The following is a 21,270-nucleotide window of genomic DNA, read 5'->3' on the forward strand; positions in this document are numbered from 1 at the left end:
TCCTTTCACTTTATTTTTCTATTTCCTTCATGATCCATGATTTGCCTATACACATATTTTATCCATGCTGGGATTGTTGATGGCTTGGTCTGAGTCACCATGTAAAAAAGATCTGAAAACATACCTGTACAGGAAAGCTTTTAGTTAACTCATCTTATCCTGTAGACTACATTTTCAGATTATTCTACATCTGCTACTATTGGAGGGCGCAGCCAGCCAGAAGCAGATGGGCTCCCCCTATTAAGTCAGGTTCTGCTCAAGGTTTCTTCCTGGAATATGGGAGTTTTTCCTTGCCACAGTCGCCATATGGCGTGCTTGTGGGGGGTAAGAGGGTTAAGGCTGCCAGTCTTATGACGTCATTTTCTATATTTTTGATATGTTGCTGAGCATATCATAAACAGCAAAGAAAAGTGATTGATAATGACTGACTGACTACTATTGTGTTACATGCTTCAAATGTAAAGCACTTTGAGCTGCATTCTGTGTATGAAAGGTGCTATACAAATAAAGCTTTATTATTATTATTATTATTATTATTATATTATTATTATTATTATATTATTATTATTATTATTATTATTATTATGTTTGTATGCTAGCCCATTTACAGAGCCAGGAGTCAGCACTATGTGCAAACACCAAGGTGTATTTATTATTTATTTATTTTAACACTGACATAGCTCACATTACTACAACATGGAGAGCAATTCACTGAATCCCCCCCATATTAAAAAATGCTGAAAATGTCCCTCCCAAAATCAAGACATAAATTGTTAGGCTATAGTATCACTCACTCAAAATAATCACTTGTTATGGTATGCTAAATGGTGAAATATCTGACAGAGAAAGGGAGTGCCGAGGTGAGGATCTCAGTTAAGTGAAGAAACTTGCTTACAGAGAATTGCCAGGAAAACACTGACTTTGCTGTATGTGAAAGTTGTAGAATGCAGAACATTTTATGGAAGTACAGATCACTATTGGTCATTATTGGTAATTTTTTTCTGAGAAATTACACACTACCTTAATAATACAGTATTATTAGACATTATTGCTTAAAAGAAAACATAAACATATCACCCCATACATATGGCAGGAACTGATTTCACTGACCATGCACATTTGGTCCCCGCCAATGACTCCTTGGCTATTAGCATTCCTTGTCGCACAGAAATAAAGCTGCACAGGACACTGATTATTTTGAGGCCTACTGAGCAACATGGCTCCAAGATCATGAAAAATGTTTACGAAAAACAAAGCAAAGGCAGTGGTCTCACACTCCGGCCCGAGAACCATATCCAGCCTGCAAGACAGTTTCTTGCAACCCTTTGGTTGATTTATATGCAGACTAACGACATTCAGCCTGCACATCCATTTTGCGTTTCAATGGCTCTGCCAACCAAAACAATTAAAAGACATTATCACAAGGGAACCAATACAGCTATTCTCTGCAAATGTGTTGTAGTTGTCACATGAGCAAATGTCTGCGAAATGTGAAAAGTTTACCAGAAGCATCAGCAGTTTCAATTAAGTAGACAATGTGACTCATTCTTCATCATTAAATAATGAGGCGACAACTTAATTATGGTGCAGTGTGCGATTATTGTATGCTATTTAGAAAGTAAACGTCTCAAATACAATGGCAGAATGTAAGAAATTGATGTAAGAAATTAAAGAAATGTAGGTGTGCCCTAAAGCAAGATTTGGGAATTTTTGTGCAACCCCTATTTATCAGGGCTTTAAAGAACCGTTTGAGATAACAGAGGGTGCTTCCCTCAAGAAGACCACCGGGAAAGTGGCCTGTAGGACGAGTTCTGAGTTTGAGACCCCTGGCTTAAGGATACAGTATCATTGATTGAACTGTTATTTTCTACAAAAAGCAATTGTGTCACATAAATCTTGGCCATACCACAAACACACACACACACACACACACACACACACACACACACACACACACACACACACACAGTTTTTCCCTGTATGGAAAATGAATAAGCTTATTTAGTTACATGGAATGAAAACATTCAAATACCTGAAAATGTGTTTCAATTTCTCCTCACATTTTATTTTTAGGGAAGCTGAAAAAAAAGAATGAATCTTCACTCCTGCCTGTTCTTAGTTTAACATATTGTGTAAAAAAATATATAAGCAAAATTCATTGAGAAATTCTTTGTGATCTTTGAACCACTTGTGTAGTTGATTGATGAGTATGCCAAGGTGACACATTCAGTAGGTCTCCTCAAGCACGTAGCAGAACTAGACACAGGCATCATATAATATGAACTTCATTCCCTGAATCTAAGTCCACCGAAAGAGCACCACCATAAGGTAGCACTGGGTTTATATCAGTTACGTAACTTTTCTTGAACTGTTTTTTATGCATACAGTATATCACCACAGCTATATATGTAGAGTCCCATATCTGATTAATTCTATAAATCTGACTTCCTGAATCTGTCTTTTTAGAGAGGAAGTGAAGAAATAGTGAACCAGCAAATCTTTAAGCCCAAAGAGTACATTTGTTTCGTTCAAGTCTCTAACTTTAACTGTTTCATTTTTGAGGAAGTTCTTTTGAGTGCCATTGCTGAGTTCATATAGCAGTGCTTGTATCTGATGAGCCTACAGTATACTTGACTGCCACAGCTCTCGCAATATATTTTCATTCATTCTTAAATTACGTTGCTCTTCCTGTGCAGCCCTCCATCCTGAACAGCCTGGCTCCACGTATTTTGTGTGCAATCAAAGTTGTTTAAATGATCTGTCAACCTGAATTACGCAACAGTGTGATTTCTGCAAAAGAGACAGGAAATGAGGTCACTGTAAAAATAGTACAGGCAGCTATAATTTCCCTGATATAGGACCACCCCTGGCTCTCTCTTTCTCTTGACCTCTTTTGTGGGCCTACAAACCCATGGTAGGGCAGTGAGATCTGGGCCCAGGCAAGACTGCTTCATTGCATTAACATAAGCTACTGGTGTATTACTGCTTGTATACTAACAATTTAAAATGTTTTCATGTCCAGGAGATATCTTTCAAACAAATCTGCATGGACATATCAGAGACTTTGATATTCAATGCATTTTGATCTACCATGTTCAAATTACGCTTATATTCTAAGCAAATCAAGTTATTGGTGGAAGCTCCATGTGTCGAGTCATATCTGTGGAGTGCCTCGGAGGTTATAGGCTATAGTTTATTGTGTAGTTTAGCCTAGATTTCAGTTTCATTGCACAACAATGTTGTTGTCAACAGAAATTGGGTGTAGGGATGATGTACATGTAGGCATGTAGGTACATGTAGATTGTTGTAGGTACATGTAGGTACATGTAGATTGTTGTAGGGAAGGCTGTAATCATGATAAGAAGAAGAGAAGCAGATGGAAGAAGAAAGTGAAAGGGGACACATCATCTTATGTGATCATACAACTAGTGGTTCTTAAACTGGGGGTGGCGGAGGGAGTGGTCACATTATGGGAGGGGTCACAAAATGATTTTTCTAAATGTTTTTAGACAAATATGCATGAACTGGGATATTCAGCCCTATAGATGCAGGCTTACAATTCAGTGTTTTCATAATGCTCCTCCAAAAGGGGATGCTGCAAATCTTTAGGCCTACCTGCGCCTCTTGCAATGATTAGCTCAAAGATGCTGTGTGAGCTTACCAGTGACAGAATGCCATTGCCTTCTTTTGCCACAGCAGCGCCAGTTATCAATTGGAAAATAATAAATCAGATTGTTAAAGGCTGCCATTGACAGTACCTTTGGTGTTGACATAGCGCTATGAAAGAACACATGTTCTGCCTGTCACTAATGCATCTCACAATATTTTCCAAAGTGAAACTATTGTTTGCCAGTTGGAGATAAGGGGGTCGCGAGACTTGGCCAATGTTTTTTGGGGGGTCGCCACTCGCCACACAAAAAGAACCACTTATGTAAACAATATTCAAACTGTAACAAGTACTGTAGACTAAGCTATGACACCTTTTCACTAGATAGTGATAAGTCAGTTTTGCTCACCCCGTGCCACCTTCTATCCCTGCTTATACGCCCCTCAGACAACTCTGAATATCACATGGAACTATAATGATATAGCCACACAAGGCATAACCAGGAAGCACATGTATGCAGATGTTGCACAACCAAGTTTTTGAATATTTGCTACTTTGGCCACAATATCTAGACTTATTTTTCTACACCAACGCACAGATATGTTCATATGGTTATGGTTATAATACGTTCAACCCTCAATGGCATAAAATAGAATGGCACACAAAAATGAGGAAAACAGTATTATTAGACATTAGAAACCCCATGTGTATGAATTTGTAGGAATGGCAGGAACTGATCTCACAGTCCATGCACATTGCCCCCCAATGGGCTAGGCTAGGCTACAGTAGGCTAGGTTGGCTAAACATTGGCATAGAAGGTTAGGCTACAGTTCGCTTCCTCGCAGCCTACACTCCGCGGTTACCTGGTGGGCAACAGAAGGAACAGACGTCACATAGTCCAGCCTCGCTGCATCTCCTCCGCCACATCATCTGGCTCGCTGCATGACCGTGAAGCGAAAGCGCAAAAGGCTGGGGGTAGGCTACAGAGAAAAGAAACTAAATTCACAGACGCGCGGACATCAATGCTTCGCGGCTTTAGCCAGATATTTACAGTGAATAGCCTACGAATATATTGGAACGACAGAGTCTAGGCATACGATCTAAAGGGAAAATCGACATTTTAATTCGTGTTGGAAACCTTGAAAATGCTCCAGTCTCTCGCAAGCAATTCGTGTGTGCGACTAATTCAAAGCAATAAATCGGCATGGTATTTCTTATTTTTAGTTTTGGGGTACGTTCTATATCTAATTTTCGGTGCCGTTGTGTTTTCATCGGTGGAGTTGCCATATGAGGACCTACGGCGTCAGGAGCTTAGGACCGCCAAAAGGCTATTTCTTCAGGAAAATGAATGTCTGTCTGAAGAGCGGTTGGAAGAGTTTCTGGCCAAAGCACTCGAGGCCAGTAACTACGGAGTGTCTATCCTCAACAACGCATCATCTAACTGGAACTGGGACTTCACCTCCGCTTTGTTTTTTGCGAGCACTGTCCTGACAACGACAGGTGAGCGTCTCAGGGCTCATGACGACGGTCTGCACAGGCCCTGTCTGAAAGAATAGCCTATTGTTTTACAGGTTCATGATAGGCTTGGCAAACAGGACAAGCTTACCTTGAGTGTAATAAAATGATAAGACTGTGGGGTCGTTTATGCCATTGTTTTACTTCTGTCTATTTGGTCTTCTGCTTTTGACGTTTTCTGACACATTTAAATAGATGTGTTAGGGCAGGGACTCCAACGTGAAATCATCAATTTTCTGGCACTGTAAGCTTCCTGTTTTCTCTAATAGCCTACTGCTCATTTTACATCTTTATCATAGCCCGAATTACACTGGAAAGATGTACTTTTTTTGGAGCAATATTGACTTGTTTGCCAGGCCTTGTTTTCGTGCTTCGACTCGACTGGTGATACTGGACACCTGCCATTTGTGTTACCCGAGTGTGGTAATCTTGAATGACTGGCCTGGAAAAGCTACACAAACATGTGATAGTAGCTTACCCAGTTTCCATTCTGTTTGAGTTGTGCTATTGTCTTATTGGGATGAAATGCCCTCAGCATATATTGTGCCGATGAAAGTAAACTGAACAGAGGGGCGAGATGCAAGGGAAGTCTCTGTGTGTGTGAAAGTTAGACTGTGAAGCCACTGTGTTAGGTGTGGTTGTGATATCTCAATCATAATGATCTGCTAGAAGACCTATATCAGAGAGGTGGCTCTCTATCTCACATTACGCAAAATGCAGGATAACAGTTTCTATTTCTCCACAACAGAAGTATGGGGAACTTTGAACAAGACAGGTGAAGAAAGACCCTTAAACTGCACTGATAACCTTTATTTCCATTGAACCCATTCTGTGTAGGCTACAGTCATGGTGGAGATGGAGAGTGACTTAATTTCAGTAGAATTTGGCTGTATGTGGAGAGGATTCCTTTCACATCTTGTAATACCATTGGGACAACTAGGCCAATAACGGTTTTACTTTGCAATGGTAAATCAGCAATCTGGCAGCTACAGGAAGTCACACACTATGTTATGCCCCCAACCACATGATTGCTAGATCAGTGTTGTAGCGTACATCCTCTTACCTAAACTATTTAGCCCATTTAGGTTATTTTTTACAGAAGTGAAAAGCCAATTTGCACAGGCTATGTGTTGTCAAGAACAATAGGAAAGGACTCTTAAATGAAGCTTAATTAGCATGCCACCCTTACAGTGAATTCACACAACTTGATTCCTATTAGCAAAGAGGTGCTACACATTTAGAGAGGTTACACAGAGTCCTTGATGTATGTCACATAACTGTGTTAGATTTCTTTGTTGCACTGCCTCTAAGAGTAGGCCTAATGCAGTGTAATTTAGGAATGTTTCTTTGGCTGTAATATTCCCTTTTCCTGTAACTTAATCTGTGACTAATCCAAACATTTATGTGCTCTGCATCCGTGCCGTTTCTATTGGACAATGAAGCAATATCAATATTATAATTAGGGCTGTCAAAATAACTGATTAATTTAGATTAATTAATTTGAGAAAAAATAACTGATTAAAAAAATTAGTGCAGATTAATCGATTCCGTATGACCTTTGACCCCGAGCCGTTCTAGTCAGTAAAATTTAGACTGTAATATGGAGAGAGAAGAAAACGTGCTGCCTGGATCATTGATTGGAACATTTACTTTTAAAAAACGGCCTGATGGTGTTGATAAAAAATAAAGTGATGAAAATAAAGTCCTCTGCAATGAAATGCCTTGTATGTGAAAAAAAAACCTTCTTCCCGAAGCACTTTTGAATTTATTTCCATAGCATATTAGGTCATATCATAGATTATTATGGCAATTATTTGAACAGTGAAAATAATAATAAAAGAGTTTTTGAACTTTAATGTCACTAATGCTGATTATTCAATGATTCATTAGAATTTAAATATTTAAAATACTTTCACAGCAAAAAATATATATGCGATTAATTTAGATTAATTAATCACAGAGTATGTAATTAATTCGATTATTTTTTTTAATCAATTGACATCCCTAATTATAATATTAATATTGTGTGACCGGTTCTTTTTACCATGGCTCAGTCATGCTTTCTTGCACTAAACCACACCCATCTGTTTAGTGTGGTTACATGTATAAAGGATAACACCATCATAGCTAACACTAACAGACTAATCTGGTGTAAACAGTGGCAGTGTCAACCAATCACTCGGGTCTTTGGGGAGAGCTGACAGGAAGCAGCCGTTATTCCCTGAGACTTCTGGCTAGACTGTAATAATCCATGAACAACTACTTACTGGAAACAAGTTAGAAATATATGTCATATATCTCTGATTTTTGACACCAAGCTTACTCATTGCTTGGTTTCCTTCCACTCCAGGATGTGCCTCAGGTTGTAAATCAGATGATAACATTTCAGCTTTACTTCCTCTTTTTCCCCATGCAGGTTATGGCCACACTGCTCCCCTCTCAGGTGGAGGCAAGGCCTTCTGTATCATCTACTCTGTCATTGGCATCCCGTTCACTCTCCTCTTCCTCACGGCCGTGGTGCAAAGGATCATGGTCTTCAGCACGCGTCGGCCCATCACGTATGTGCACACCCACTGGGGCCTGTCCAAGCCCCTGGTGGCCATCGTCCATGCCATCCTGCTGGCCATGGTGGCCGTGGCCTGCTTCTTTCTCATCCCGGCGGCCATTTTCTCCGCACTGGAGGAGGACTGGAATTTCTTGGAGTCCTTCTACTTCTGCTTCATCTCGCTTAGCACCATAGGCCTGGGAGACTATGTGCCCGGGGAGGCCTTCAACCAGAGGTTCCGTGAATTCTATAAAGTGGGAATAACTGGTAAGTTTTGGATGTTGATCTTCTGTTGCTGATAGAAGAAGAGAATAGTATAGGCTTGGTTATGAATGTATATATCTAGCTTCTAGAGCTACTATATAATCTATAAGACTGTTACTGTAGGTAGTGCTTGTTTTATCGTTTCATAGTTCTGTTGTGTCAGTAGTATGTTTAAAGAACAATATTAATTTTGCATTAAATGTCACAGGTTGGTAAACATGGTAAATCCAGCAACCCAGCGACCCAACCCAGCAAGTTCTAGTTTGTTGTGTGATAAATTATATGAAATCACGTTTCATTTTAAATATGGTGTTAGTTAAGATAAGGAAGAAATCCATAAGTAACAAGGGCATAGCACACTTGTTGTTGTTGATCTTAAGGTTAAATTTCCAGTACTCAGGTTGTATCATTTAGTGAAACACTATCAGGACAAACTCAGTTTCCCATCAGCACAAACAGGTGTGAGATTGACCTGTTTTCTCTAAAGTCTGTTCCTGTAAATTCTGCATTTTCATAAGAACCAGATCAGCCCTGGGCCGAATACAGAATGCTCAGCCAGCCCTGGAAAGAAGCAAGGGGCAGATTTGAGCTTGATGGGGGGTCTTTTCAGTGTTTTCAGTGCGCCATGCCTTCTGTGCACTTGGCCTGTGCATTTGGAATGAGATGGGCACATTTCTCTTTTTTTGTTTATTTTAATATAGCAGATAAAAGCAGTTTTGAACAGCAGAATAACAATGATTTCCCCCATATTTGTATTCAAGTGGGCCGTTGCAACACTGTTGAATAGGTACAGTACTTACAGTAGGCTACTTCCTGTTTGGGTAACAACCATGAAAGTGCATTTTTGAGATGGAACTATAAAAGAGAACTGAGATTAAAAGCAGGTTTCACACCATTGTGTTAAAAGGGAAAGCTTTGTTGATGTAAAACCACAACTTTCAAATGTAACAGTAGACCACACAGTTTAGACACTCTTGTTGATCCTGTCTAGCCTGGCTAGCGCCACCACTTCTCAATGAGACGTGGTCTGGGAACCAAACGTTAATTTTCTCGTATTTGAAAAAAATGCCCAGATCCGTTTATTGGGTGCCACGCATGTCTATCAAATGCGTCTGTGCATAGCTCATCATCGTCTTGCTTTCCCCCTTGTTCTGTGATTGGTCCCCTATCTCAGGCGAAAATTTGCTCCATGGTCTCCAGGCTGCCTTATCAGCGTGAATCAAATCGCGCGCAAGGCAGCATGGGAACACCCAGGCTATCCTGTCATGAAGGAAACAGCACACAACATATGGTCCATAATGTAGAGAAAATATTGTTTTGCCATAACTTTACTACTTTGTTTGTTAAGTTCAATGAATGGTCCTGTCAAAATTGGTGTCTGTCAAACATTGTTTCTCAATTTATAGCAAATGTATATCATCCAGTTCATTTTGAACCAAACGGAAAAATGTGGGCTGGGGAAGTGGTTGAGCACTGCTCTCCCATACCCACATCCACGGCTGAAGTGCCCTTGAGCAAGGCACCTAACCCCTCACTGCTCCCCGAGCGCCACTGTAGCAAGGCAGCTCACTACTCCGGGTTAGTGTATGCTTCACCTCACTGTGTGCTTCACCTCACTGTGTGTTCACTGTGTGCTCTGTGTGTTTCACTAATTCACGGATGGGATAAATGCAGAGACCAAATTCCTTGTATATGCAAGTATACATGGCTTATAGACCTGATTTACATTTACATTTACAATAATATAGTTTTACATACATTTACATTACATTTACATTAACAAATATTGTTTATTATTGATAGGCCCCTATGTGGTGTTTCACACTGGGATTTGACAAATAGGCCTGCACTTTCAACAGATTTTTGGCTGTTGTCATAGCAACAGGCCCAAGCTTCTGCATGCTCTGGTGAGGGAGATTTGGAGAGAATGCAGGAGTGTCTGTGGGCAGAACAGGAACTGCAAAAAAGGCTTCTCTGAGACTCCTCTCTCACTCCCCCTGGTGGTCATGCTTTGAGAAGCAACCGAACAGCGTGGGCTGGTCAATATCAAGGCTGAGTGATAGAACAAAATGGACAGAGAAACAGAGATAGACAAGCCATTTAGCCATTGTGTGTGTGTAGGAGGGATAAGTGCAGATGGTCCATTCTCTCCTCCACACAGAGACCAAGGATGTGAGAACATTTGATTTGGGTCGACCGTTGGAAATGATGTGAAACAAGAGGGATGGGCGCATTTGGCAAGAGATCAGTCGCCGTGGTTTAACCATCCCCTCTCTCTAGCGCACGATGACGCCCTCGTACTGTCTGTTGTGTGTAGTTAGACTTGATATATGGGTCTCAGTCTTCTATGACTCAACCAAGTATTATTTTTTTTCTCTCTCTCTCTCCTTCCCTCCCACTCTCTCTCTGTCTTTCTGTCATTTCCTTTTCCTCCCTCTCACTCTATCTGTCTCTTATTTTGTCTGCTCTGTGTCACTGTTAATCTCTGCCTCCTCTTCCTCCTCCTCCTCTTCCTCCACATTCTCTATCCAGTCTACCTGCTGCTGGGCCTGATCGCCATGTTGGTGGTTCTGGAGACGTTCTGTGAGCTGCAGCAGCTCAAGCAGCTGCGCAAGATGTTCTACCTGAAGAAGGAGAAGCCGCAGGACCGACTCAGCATCCTGGAACACGACCACCTGTCCTTCACCACCGTGGCCGACCACACCACCAACAACGCCAGGCTGCGGGAGGACAAGACCGAGCCCTACGTGGACGTGCCTGACCTTGTCTCGCCAGGCGGCGATGAGCCCATGCTCAGATAAAGAGAGAGCGAGGGAATCTGTGGGGGGTCAAAGTTCAGGTGTGATAACAGAATCACTTGAAAACGGACAAAAAACAAATCACTTGAAAAAAGAAGTGATACTTCAGTCAAAAAGCATCATAGCACAATAGCATCATAGCGCCATGTGTGAATATCTGAGAATATCATAGTGCTGCTGCTGACAAATGCTGGAGAACATTCCGCCAGCGTTAGTTCTTATATTCCCAATGTTCTGATAAGCACTGCTACATACTGTAGAACATCAGTGGGCTGTGCGTCTCTGCGTAACAGCCAGGAACTCTGACTTATGTGATAGTTCTCCAACTCGTGTAGTATAATGTAGTGTAGGCAAAAAGAGAAGTTTATGCTACCGTTGATTCAGTCATCATCATTGCCGTCAATCTCTGTGCTATAGTGGTGCCTGTTGGTCGAGGAGCCATTCATTGTGTTATGAATATAGCATTACGCAAACCATCTGTGAGGGGTTATTCATAGAAATGCTTCTGACTGTTAGTATTGGTATGGGGACTTAGCAGAGTTAGCAGAGTTGAGTCATAAATGAGAAGTACTGTGGGCAAGTTTGACTGATTGCATCAGTCTCATATGTTTACTTACCACTTCCTCTATCAATACAAGACCATGCAGTTCCCATGTACTTGCATGTTCAACATTACTGAAATCATGAAATATTTGAAAAGTGAGTGGTATCATTTCAGAGAAACCAGGCTATTGTTCTTGCTGCCCTGTAGTAAAGTTCTTCTGACAGTTTTAGTGTGAAATCTCTAAAGTGCATCAAGGCAGTCATTAGTTGTGATCCTATGATAAATTAGAATTATCAATAAATCAACGCCCATGTACAAGACATTTTTAACATTTGAAAATCATGGGCGATGATTTTCAGATGTAATTATGTATTAGTGATACTATTGTTGATCATCAACAGTATCATAAGACGAGTTTAGCTTCAGGATTTTAAAAGTATTTTAATAGGTTATTAGCCATTTGTATGAATAACCCCAAGTATATACTTGACATTCTGCTTCAGGGAAGTTTAGAAAGGGACATTGAGTGTGTACCTGATCATTCCAAACAGGAAGCAGCTAGATAGTTTTACCATTCTGTAATATTCTTGCATTATTATTATTATTTTTTTTCATGTTTTGTAAAAGTGTTTATCAGGATCTCATCCACTGTGTTTAAAGGCATCTAGCAACGACAGATGTGAGTTGGAAGAGGGCTGGTCCCAGAAGGCTTCGATGAAACGATTACCATCAGGTTTTAGGTACCCTCCATCTGACTTGGTAGGCTTCAATCCATTTTCAGGGATCTTGTTTGGTTGTCTAACATATTGTGAAAAAGGAATACTCTTAAATTATAATGAGTTTTGAATGGTTATACTGTATTTCTACTTGAACTGAAAATAGAAACAGGAAGGAACAAAGGGAAGTTCAATTCAGTAGGATATAATTGAGGGAACTAATAAAGAAAAACATTCAGCTTAAAGTGGAAGTTCAGTTTTTTTTTAACCTACGGTCTATTTGAACTGGTAGTTTTGAGTAAGACTGCATAATGCAGTTACATTTACAATATTATTTAAGCACGACCCTACATTTAACATGTAATTGGCTTGAAATCATGGTTGAAATATGTGCAAATATGAGTGTATATTTTTCAGAAAGGGGAATGTTTAAAAATGTGTATTTGTACAATGAAGACTTGACAAGGTACCATTTTTTTGGATCACTTGAATTCTCAAAGAACATTTAGGGCTAAACAACATGGATTTAAAATGCTGTCTTTGTTCGTGCAGAACACTCTTTGGTTAAGCATATCTGAGGTGCACTGTTCTTTTTGCAATGCGCTTCAGAAAGAAAGGACTGGAATGTTGGATGAAGGCTAATTGTATATTTATGTCTGAAAGCCACATTCAGTCCTGTCATCATGAGGAATAGAGTTTGTATTGTGACATACTGTATTTATTGTTTATAAAAATGTAAAATCTTTACCTTCTCCGTCTTTTGTGTTCAGCTGAGAAAGAAAAGCTCTGACAAGCAAAGAATAGGTTTTGTTTGAGCAAAGCTAGTTACATTTAACCCTCTGTTTGCTGCATTAGCGTCTTGTGAACTCATTGACCTGATCTGTATCCGCATCAGTACAAAAGTACTTAACTGCCCATGAAATCATTTGTGTACCTACCTGAACCAATTTACATGTAGATTAGGACACTCATTTATTACCGCCGATGCAGTACAGGCATCAGCGGTGGACAGGCAAATACAGCGGTTTGTGTGCTTTTGCCATTGTTTGCTCTAAAAATAAATACGGATCTCTCACCATCTACCTGTTTTTTCTTTCTTTTTGAAAATGGACAGAAAACCTATGTATGTGAGCTACCCAACACAGTGACTGCTGGACTATGATATTTGGAAATGTACTCCCTCCCATCATGTCACCATGCAGCGCAACCTTTGAAGAGAAGGGCACACCTGTTGACAGGGGCGCTGCTACTTGTAGAAGATTTGGGCCCTGTGACAGACAATAATTCTGGGCCCCCCGATAATATATAGTATTATCAGGGGGGCTCTCTGGGGACCCCCTGTCAGTGCTGGGCCCTTAGAATCAGAGTCCTAACCCCCTGCCTGTTGATTGGCACTGAGGCCACCTATTGAGGAAGCTGCCTTAAGCAAACATAGCTGCTGTCACTTGTGTAGAGCAAGGAGTGAGACATGCTAAGAAAGTGAGAGGGAGACAGAGAGACAGAGAGAGAGGGAGAGACTGATGCAGAGGGAGAATTCATTGGTCTTAATGCTCATTGGACACAGGGCATGCAAAGGAATAACCTGACTCTCGCCAGATGAATTTCGTTCCGGCTAGCTCCACTCATCCATCTGGGATCGATCCATTGGAGAGGTGTTTCAGAAGGCTGGGCCTTATCAAAAATCCTTGCATATGATTGGATAAGCCACTTGTCCGTCATCTATTGACGTGCTACTTCAACCACTCACATCGAAGCTAACCCGTGACGCTGAGAACAGTCTCACAGTCGCTTCTACGCTACGTCACATCTATGAAACTCCCGCCCTGCGTCCTGATTGGCTCTACCATAAAATCTGGTGCCGAAATCACTCAACGGAAGCGATCCCAGATCCCAGTGAGTGGAGCTAGGCGGAGCTAGAAGGAACGAAATTCATCTGGCGAGAGTCAGGTTAGCAAAGGAAAGCAATGAATATGAAATGATGAAGGGGCTCTTTGGACCTATTTAAGCACATCAAATATAACCAGAGAAACTAGGATAGATACTTGAAGATAGGAGAAAAAAATAGAAGATGAGCTATGAATAAACGATGAATTGCAAAGAGTTCAAAGGAGACACAGGATGAGCAAAGCCATGGTGAGAAGGAACAGGAGGAGCAGTGCTTTGATCTCCCAAGCGTTGAAGCATCACCTTTCATAACCAGCAACAACTCAATGGTCTTTGAACAATCTCTCTCTCTCTCTCTCTCTCTCTCTCTCTCTCTTCAAAGACACAACACACAATAGAATGTGTGGTTACTGATACATTCATTTTCTTCTGTACTAGCTTTTGGAGTGCACTCATAAACATGCACAAAAAGCTTTAAGCCCCTCATATTTAAGATGCTCAAGGCCATTTTGGAAAAGAATACAGAAAGTGTTGTCATTTAGCACTTGAATGTCCCCATATCACTGAACTGAGTTTATTAGCTGCTGCTCTGCTGCCACTGTTGGACACAGGCCCTTGGTGGTTGCCCGAGGATATAGCCCACATTTGGTGCCATCTATTTGCGCCCAAGACTTCCCTGGTTGTTGGTCATTGCTTTAATTAAGGGACTGCTCTTTCCTCTGAGTCATTTTTAACTCGATTTGAGGTAATTTCCACTTTTGCAGGCTCGGAAGTTCGGTCTGGACTTGTTCTGTTGTGGAGCAACTACAGTATATGCCCGAACCAGAGCTGTTTGGAGTCATGGTTCGGACCAGAACTCCTGAACGGTTTTGTTCAGAGCTGAAAATGCAACTGTGTTTGACAGAGGGCAGATGTAGGTTCCTAGTGACAAAATATTAACTCTCAGTATGGTATGATGTCTTTGTCATTTTGACATTTAAATAAAAAGTGTTTAATTCTTCCCGGTTCTTCCTAGGGTTAGATTTCTCTATCACGTCTGTTACAAGATATTGACACCGCAATAACCAGAAAACAATGTTAAGGCATTTCTGGAGAAGAAGAAGGCATTTGTGGAGAAGAAGAACCCCTGAATCGGTTGGAACACGCACTATAATCACATCCCAGTGGAGCAGTATCAGACTATGACAATGTCAGGCTAACTGCTAGTGCATCCTCTGTCATCAGTAGGTCCATTTGGAAGATAGTTAACATTTCAGCTGTTTTTTGCTGTGTGTAAGTGTGCCTGTATCATTTTAAACACACACACAAACACACACACACACACACACACACAAACACACACACACACACACACACACACACACACACACACACACACACACACAAGTAGGGAAAGAGGACACGAGCGCAGACTAGAATCTGTAACGGTGGTAGTGAGGTTGGGGGTGTTGGACTGGGGGAGAGGGTGGGGGTTGTTGCAGGGGGGAGTTAGATGGATGGGTTGTGTTTTCAGTGCTGGCAGGCTTTGTGCTCCCACCCTGACAGTATCGGCTCAGTGGCGTTATTTCTTGTGACATGCAGACGCCTCGCCTTACCCGAGCGGCCAAGCCTTCTCGATTAGATGGCGTCTTATCGGGCATAAATAAGTAGCTGCCAGCGTAGAGAGACAAGCAGCTGCGGGCAAATTTTCCAAGAGCAATTCGGTTTTCAGTTATGTCTGTGTTGATGTTGTTTTTTTTTTTCTCTCTCCTCTTTTGAGGAAGATGGAGTTTACGAGACACCATTTCTCTCCTCAGGCCACGTGAAGTCAGCTGGGCCTGTCACAGCCTTACCCACTGGAGAGCTCCGCCGTCAAATGTCACCCACTTCCATGACTTCATCCGTTTTTGCTCCTCCTGAAATAGACAGCGGGATAAGCATTGCATCAGACATTTTGTCATTACACAAAAGTGAAACATCCCCTCCAGCAGAGAAAGCCACTTTCTGAAGTTTTTGCCCCGGGCTGAATATTTACTTACGTGTGCTGTGTGCTTCTGGCTGCTGGCTGTGTATAGTGCTCACTTTCTCTCTCTGTCTGCCGGAATATCCCTCTTTTTCAGGCATCCCATTCTTAACTTTCAAATACAATTTTATTTAGAATGTTTTTGTAATTGACTAATCACTAAATTATTTCATATTTCAAGTTATGTATCAACCAGCAACAGGGATGTCTTTTCCTCTTCCACAGAATACAGCCTGGTTGCTATGACCGTAAAAACAGCAACCCTATATGATAACCCTTAAAGCTCAGACACTATGGACGTCCTGCTTTTCCAACCTGGCCTGGGGACAAACACACATGCACACTCACACACACACATGCTTATTACACAACTTGCCAGTCACATAGTCACTGAAGTGGAACAGCAGCATGCTCCCAAGATTTACTCGCAAGGGAGACATGGCGGCACAAACCATGGCATAATAAATATTTTCATTTGATCTTCCGCAGGCCCCTCTGTTCAGCAATGTTTTAGCGTAGGCAGGTACCCTCAGATAAAAAGCGGGTCAGATGAAAGAGACCAATGCACAATTGATATCAATACTGAACATGATGAATGAATAATTCCTTTATAATATGAAAGGGTATTAAATATGCTCTACCGTGCCATCACACAAGGCATCTATGTTGAGGAGTCCTGTAAGTGAACCAACTCTAGTTGTATTTAACAAAGCTGATACCTATGTATGATTTGATCTTTTTTGACTCATTCCCTCTATGATGCAACTACAGCTATATGGAAGAGGGCTTCTGTTACCATAATAATGCAGGTAGATCCCAGCTTTTATAAAAATAGCTTTTTGGCCTTAGGGAACTGGACACACTTTTTTTCCTTTGAAAACTCTGTTGGAGAATAAGTGACACTAACAGATGCCACCGGGTATAGCAAGCACGCTATGGCTGTGTGTGTGTGTGTGTGCGGGGGGGGGGGGGGGGGGGGGGGGTTGCTAAGGTTTCAGCATGCTTGGATCTAATCTTAAACACCTCCCCCCGCACACACTTCAAAATAAAAGAGAGAAACCAAATGAACCATCCCTGTGGATGCTGTTAAACATTCATGAGCTGGGCACCTCGAGGGGGAGGGGAGGGGTGGGGTTGGGGCTCTTCTGTACATCGGGGTCAGGCGCTCGGTGACATGCCCAGCCAGACCTACCCACGCACATACCCTTGCGTCCACCCAACTACTCTAATAAGGGCCTGTCCAGACAGAAGGTGGGTGCTGTGTGTGTGTGTGTGTGTGTGTGTGTGTGTGTGTGTGTGTGTGTGTGTGTGTGTGCGCGTGTGCGTGCGTGCAGAAAGGATTGTGGGATGGTGGCAGACCTCAGACCAAAACCCCTGTTAGACATCTGAAGGGTTAGACACTAGACTGTGGCACGTAGACTGTCATCACACAGCCATCTGAGAAGAGAAACATTAGAAACAGCACAAACTCACACTAACCTTTAATAGAGACCTTTAATTTAAAGCTGCAGTAGGCAAGATTTTTTTGATCATGTTCACTGAAACCAACACTATGCTCCGACAGAACAACATAAATCAGCCGGTTTTAGAAAAAACCCGCACTTCTACCTCCACCTAGAGCCTGTTATTTGTTTTGCAAAATTCCACAGCTCCCGGCTCTTCTGGTCCAATCAGAGCAGGACTGTCTGAGATATGACTGTCAATCACAGCCGGGTGCAGTCTGGTGCGTACTGACGAGCACAAACTTGATGAGGGAATGCTCGGTGGTAGTGGGGGAGGGGCATTAGAGTTGTAAACATTCAAAATTTTGGCTAAGTCCCCTCAATCTGTCAGACTTGCCTACTGCAGCTTTAATAAACGAATGAGTGTGCTGTCTAACAGGGTTGTACAAAATTCAAATTGCAATTCTGCTTCCTGTTTGCTACCTCAATTGAAATGCAAGTGAAATTCAAGAATTGAATTGGAATTTAAGAGCCAGTTTCAATTAAATTCTGGAATTTTGCACACCTCTGCTGTCTATACCTCTGGGAGTTCCATAAATCAACTAATATGTGGGATAACTAGGTTTATACATAGTCTTGTCTGTTGATGTCTGATTCCACTGGACTGGATTTTATACAGTATCTCTTAAATAGCTAATGTAGATGTAAACAAACATAACAAATCTGTTATATCCGATGATAATTAAAAAAAAAGTGAACCACAATGAAATGCCAGGGTCATGCAGCAGCCAGCTGGAAGAGAAAGTTGGCTACATACCAATGTGTATGATGTATGCATGTAGATCAAAACAGCACAAGCACACAGACACATGCAAGCAACACAACAGTATCACTGTCAAAGGAAAACAACCACACTTTCTGTGCACCAATATTCTCTCTCTCTCTCACACACACACACACACACACACACACACACACACACACACACACGCACACATACACAACCAAACACATACACACACACACACACACACACACACACACACACACACACACACACACACACACACACACAATCAAAAACACACACCAAGCCTTCCAATGACAGAAGCCAGTATCTGCATATTCAGAGTGAGCTCCGAGAAGCTCCCTGAACAGAAAATGTCATGTAATACTCTGCGGGGCTTTGAGCAGTGCCACACACACAACCAATTATCTGCCGTTCACCAGGCACATCAGCATATGGGTACGCTATGCAAAGCAGCAGTTTGACATTCAACTAGGTCTGACTAGCTGTCACCGCTAAAAGCCACGGCCACCCATTACTGTAGCTGCACACCTTTGCCAGATCAAATGGGAATTGGTACAAAAACAGAAACGAAACAGAACATTTTACAGTTTTTTACAATTGTTTACACACGTTTTCAAAACTCTGTGTCTATTTTTCAAAACTCCACACACAAAACCCACAATTGCTCACACAAAAAGCAAAATGCCTCAAATCTCCAGCAAAATGACACACAACATTCAAAATGTCAAAAACACATCTTTAAAGCAAACATTCGCCTCACATTACAAATACTTTTGTCATAATATGACATTTTGGATACATCATGTACACACTGTTGCTCAAAACCTAAAGCTCTTCTGTCTTAGGCTTTCTATATGTATTTCCATACAAGAGTGAAAGTTACGGTATCAACAAAGAGAAGTTGAAATACACAGTAAAAATGCAAGCAATATTGAAACCAAAAATAGTGATTTTTCCCAAATAATTTGCTGTTGCGAATACAGTATTTTACAGCAAACAAGAAAAAAAGCAAAGAAGAATACAGTGACCACCAGATGTACATGGAGTTTTGAAAACACTAATTTTGTTTTTTTCCAAAGACAAGTGTGTGTGTGTGTGTGTGTGGGGGGGGGGGGGGGGGGGGGGGGGGGTCAAACAAAAATAGAGCAAAAAGAAAAATTTTACATAGCATATTGAAAGGGTCCATACCTATATAGAGAATATATCTATTCATAGACCTATACTAAGGCAATGATTGGATGGTGTTCAGTAAAGTAAAGAGTGTTTACACATGTGAAGAGAAAGAGTGAAGCACTGGTGATTTAGTGTGGCATTTTGATGGGTTGTGTTTGAAGAACGAAATCAAGTTACTTCCTGTTAGATTTTTGATTTTTGTGTGTTAGGTAGAAAATTGTGTGTGATGTTTTGCAAAATGTGTTTTAGTCAATTGAAAACTGAGTCAAACACTGAGAATTAGTGTATGGTTTTGCAGATTTGGTGTCGGGTTATGATGTTTTGAGGACATGTTTAGAAAATTGTGTGACAAGCAAAGATTTAGTGTGTAAGCAGTTGAAAAAAACTGTAATGGACTGGGTGCACCTCAAAACCCACTTACAGTTTTTTTCAACACAAAAAAAACAAAACACAAAAATCTAACAGGAAGTAACTTGATTTCGTTTTTCAAACACAACCCATCAAAATGCCACACTAAATCACCAGTGCTTCACTCTCTTCCTTCACATGTATAAACACTCTTTACTTTACTGAACACCATCCAATCATTGCCTTAGTATAGGTCTATGAATAGATATACTCTCTATATAGGCATGGACCCTTTCAATCTGCTCCTAGAGGATTTCCGGTTGAAATATTCAGAACCAATGCAGATACTTTGAAAATTACAGTAATCGGTCTTACAGTAATGTTCTACAAAAAGTTGACTTTATGTAAAATTTGTCTTTTTACTCTATTTTTGTTTGTCCCCATGTTACAGTACCATTAGCTCAATACATTTTTCTGTGCCTCCAGAAATGCATTAGGAACACTTAGGACACACACACACACACACACTTGTCTTGAAAAAGCAAAGCAATTTGATAGTATGGAGTCATTTCCGTCTTACACTGTAGGCAAAATCAGTGTTTTCAAAACTCCATGTACATCTGGTGGTCACTGTATTCTGCTTTGCTTTTTTTCTTGTTAGCTGTAAAATACTGTATTCGCAACAGCAAATTCTTTGTGAAGAATCACTATTTTTGGTTTCAATATTGCTTGCATTTTTACTGTGTATTTTTAACTTCTCTTTGTTGATACCATAACTTTCACTGTTGTATGGAAATACATAGGCTATAGAAAGCCTAAGACAGAAGAGCTTTAGGTTTTGAGCAACAGTGTATGATGTATCCAAAATGTCATATTATGAAAAATGTAATGTGAGGCGAATGTTTGGTTTAAAGATGTGTTTGCGACATTTTGATGGAGATTTGAGGCATTTTGCATTTTGTGTGCGCTGCAAAAACTGCTTATCTAACAAAATCTAACCAAGTGTTATTAATCTTATATCAAGATAAAAAAAACTAGTTGGTATTGTTTTTAGTATAAAGACACTTACCTAGCACTTTCTTATGAACTCATTTGACTTAAAAATAAGTCAAACTTTTCTTAAATTAAGACATCTCATCCTGAAAACAAGCAAATTTGTCTGCCAGTGCGTTAAGCAAATTTGTCCTAAAAACAAGCAAATTTGTCTGCCAGTGCGTTGAGCAAATTTGTCTTGATAAGACTCCTTAAAATAAGTCAAAGTCTTCTTAAATTAAGTCAAAATTATCTTTCGAGAGAGCGCTAGGTAAGTCTTTTCATACTAAAAACAATACCAAATAGATTTTTTGATCTTAATATAAGATTATCAACACTTGGTTAGATTTCATTTTTTGCAGTGTGAGCAGTTGTGGGTTTTGTGTGTGGAGTTTTGAAAAATAGACACAGAGTTTTGAAAATGTGTGTAAACAGTTGTAAACAACTAATATACTAGATGCTGAGAAAGTACCAGTATCATCAGTTTATTTTTAAACTGTAAATATACAGAAAGCCCAACATACTATTGTACTATAACATAGTTCCTTTTTATTATTATTTTCATGTCATTTGAGTCAAAGTGATCCTT

The 21,270-nt window shown here is 40.7% G+C and overlaps 1 protein-coding gene across 1 annotated transcript; it reads left to right on the top strand.

Annotated features, from left to right (window-relative positions):
- The first annotated feature begins 4,450 nt into the window (after positions 1–4,450).
- kcnk1b (potassium channel, subfamily K, member 1b) lies at positions 4,451–13,069 on the top strand. The gene is made up of 3 exons (XM_042066198.1): positions 4,451–5,107; positions 7,539–7,934; positions 10,464–13,069. The coding sequence occupies exons 1-3, from the start codon at positions 4,753–4,755 to the stop codon at positions 10,730–10,732; spliced, it is 1,020 nt and encodes a 339-aa protein (XP_041922132.1). The 5' UTR covers positions 4,451–4,752; the 3' UTR covers positions 10,733–13,069.
- Positions 13,070–21,270: the final 8,201 nt, after the last annotated feature.

The sequence above is a fragment of the Alosa sapidissima genome, chromosome 16 (genome assembly GCF_018492685.1).
Source record: "Alosa sapidissima isolate fAloSap1 chromosome 16, fAloSap1.pri, whole genome shotgun sequence".
NCBI lineage: Eukaryota > Metazoa > Chordata > Actinopteri > Clupeiformes > Clupeidae > Alosa > Alosa sapidissima.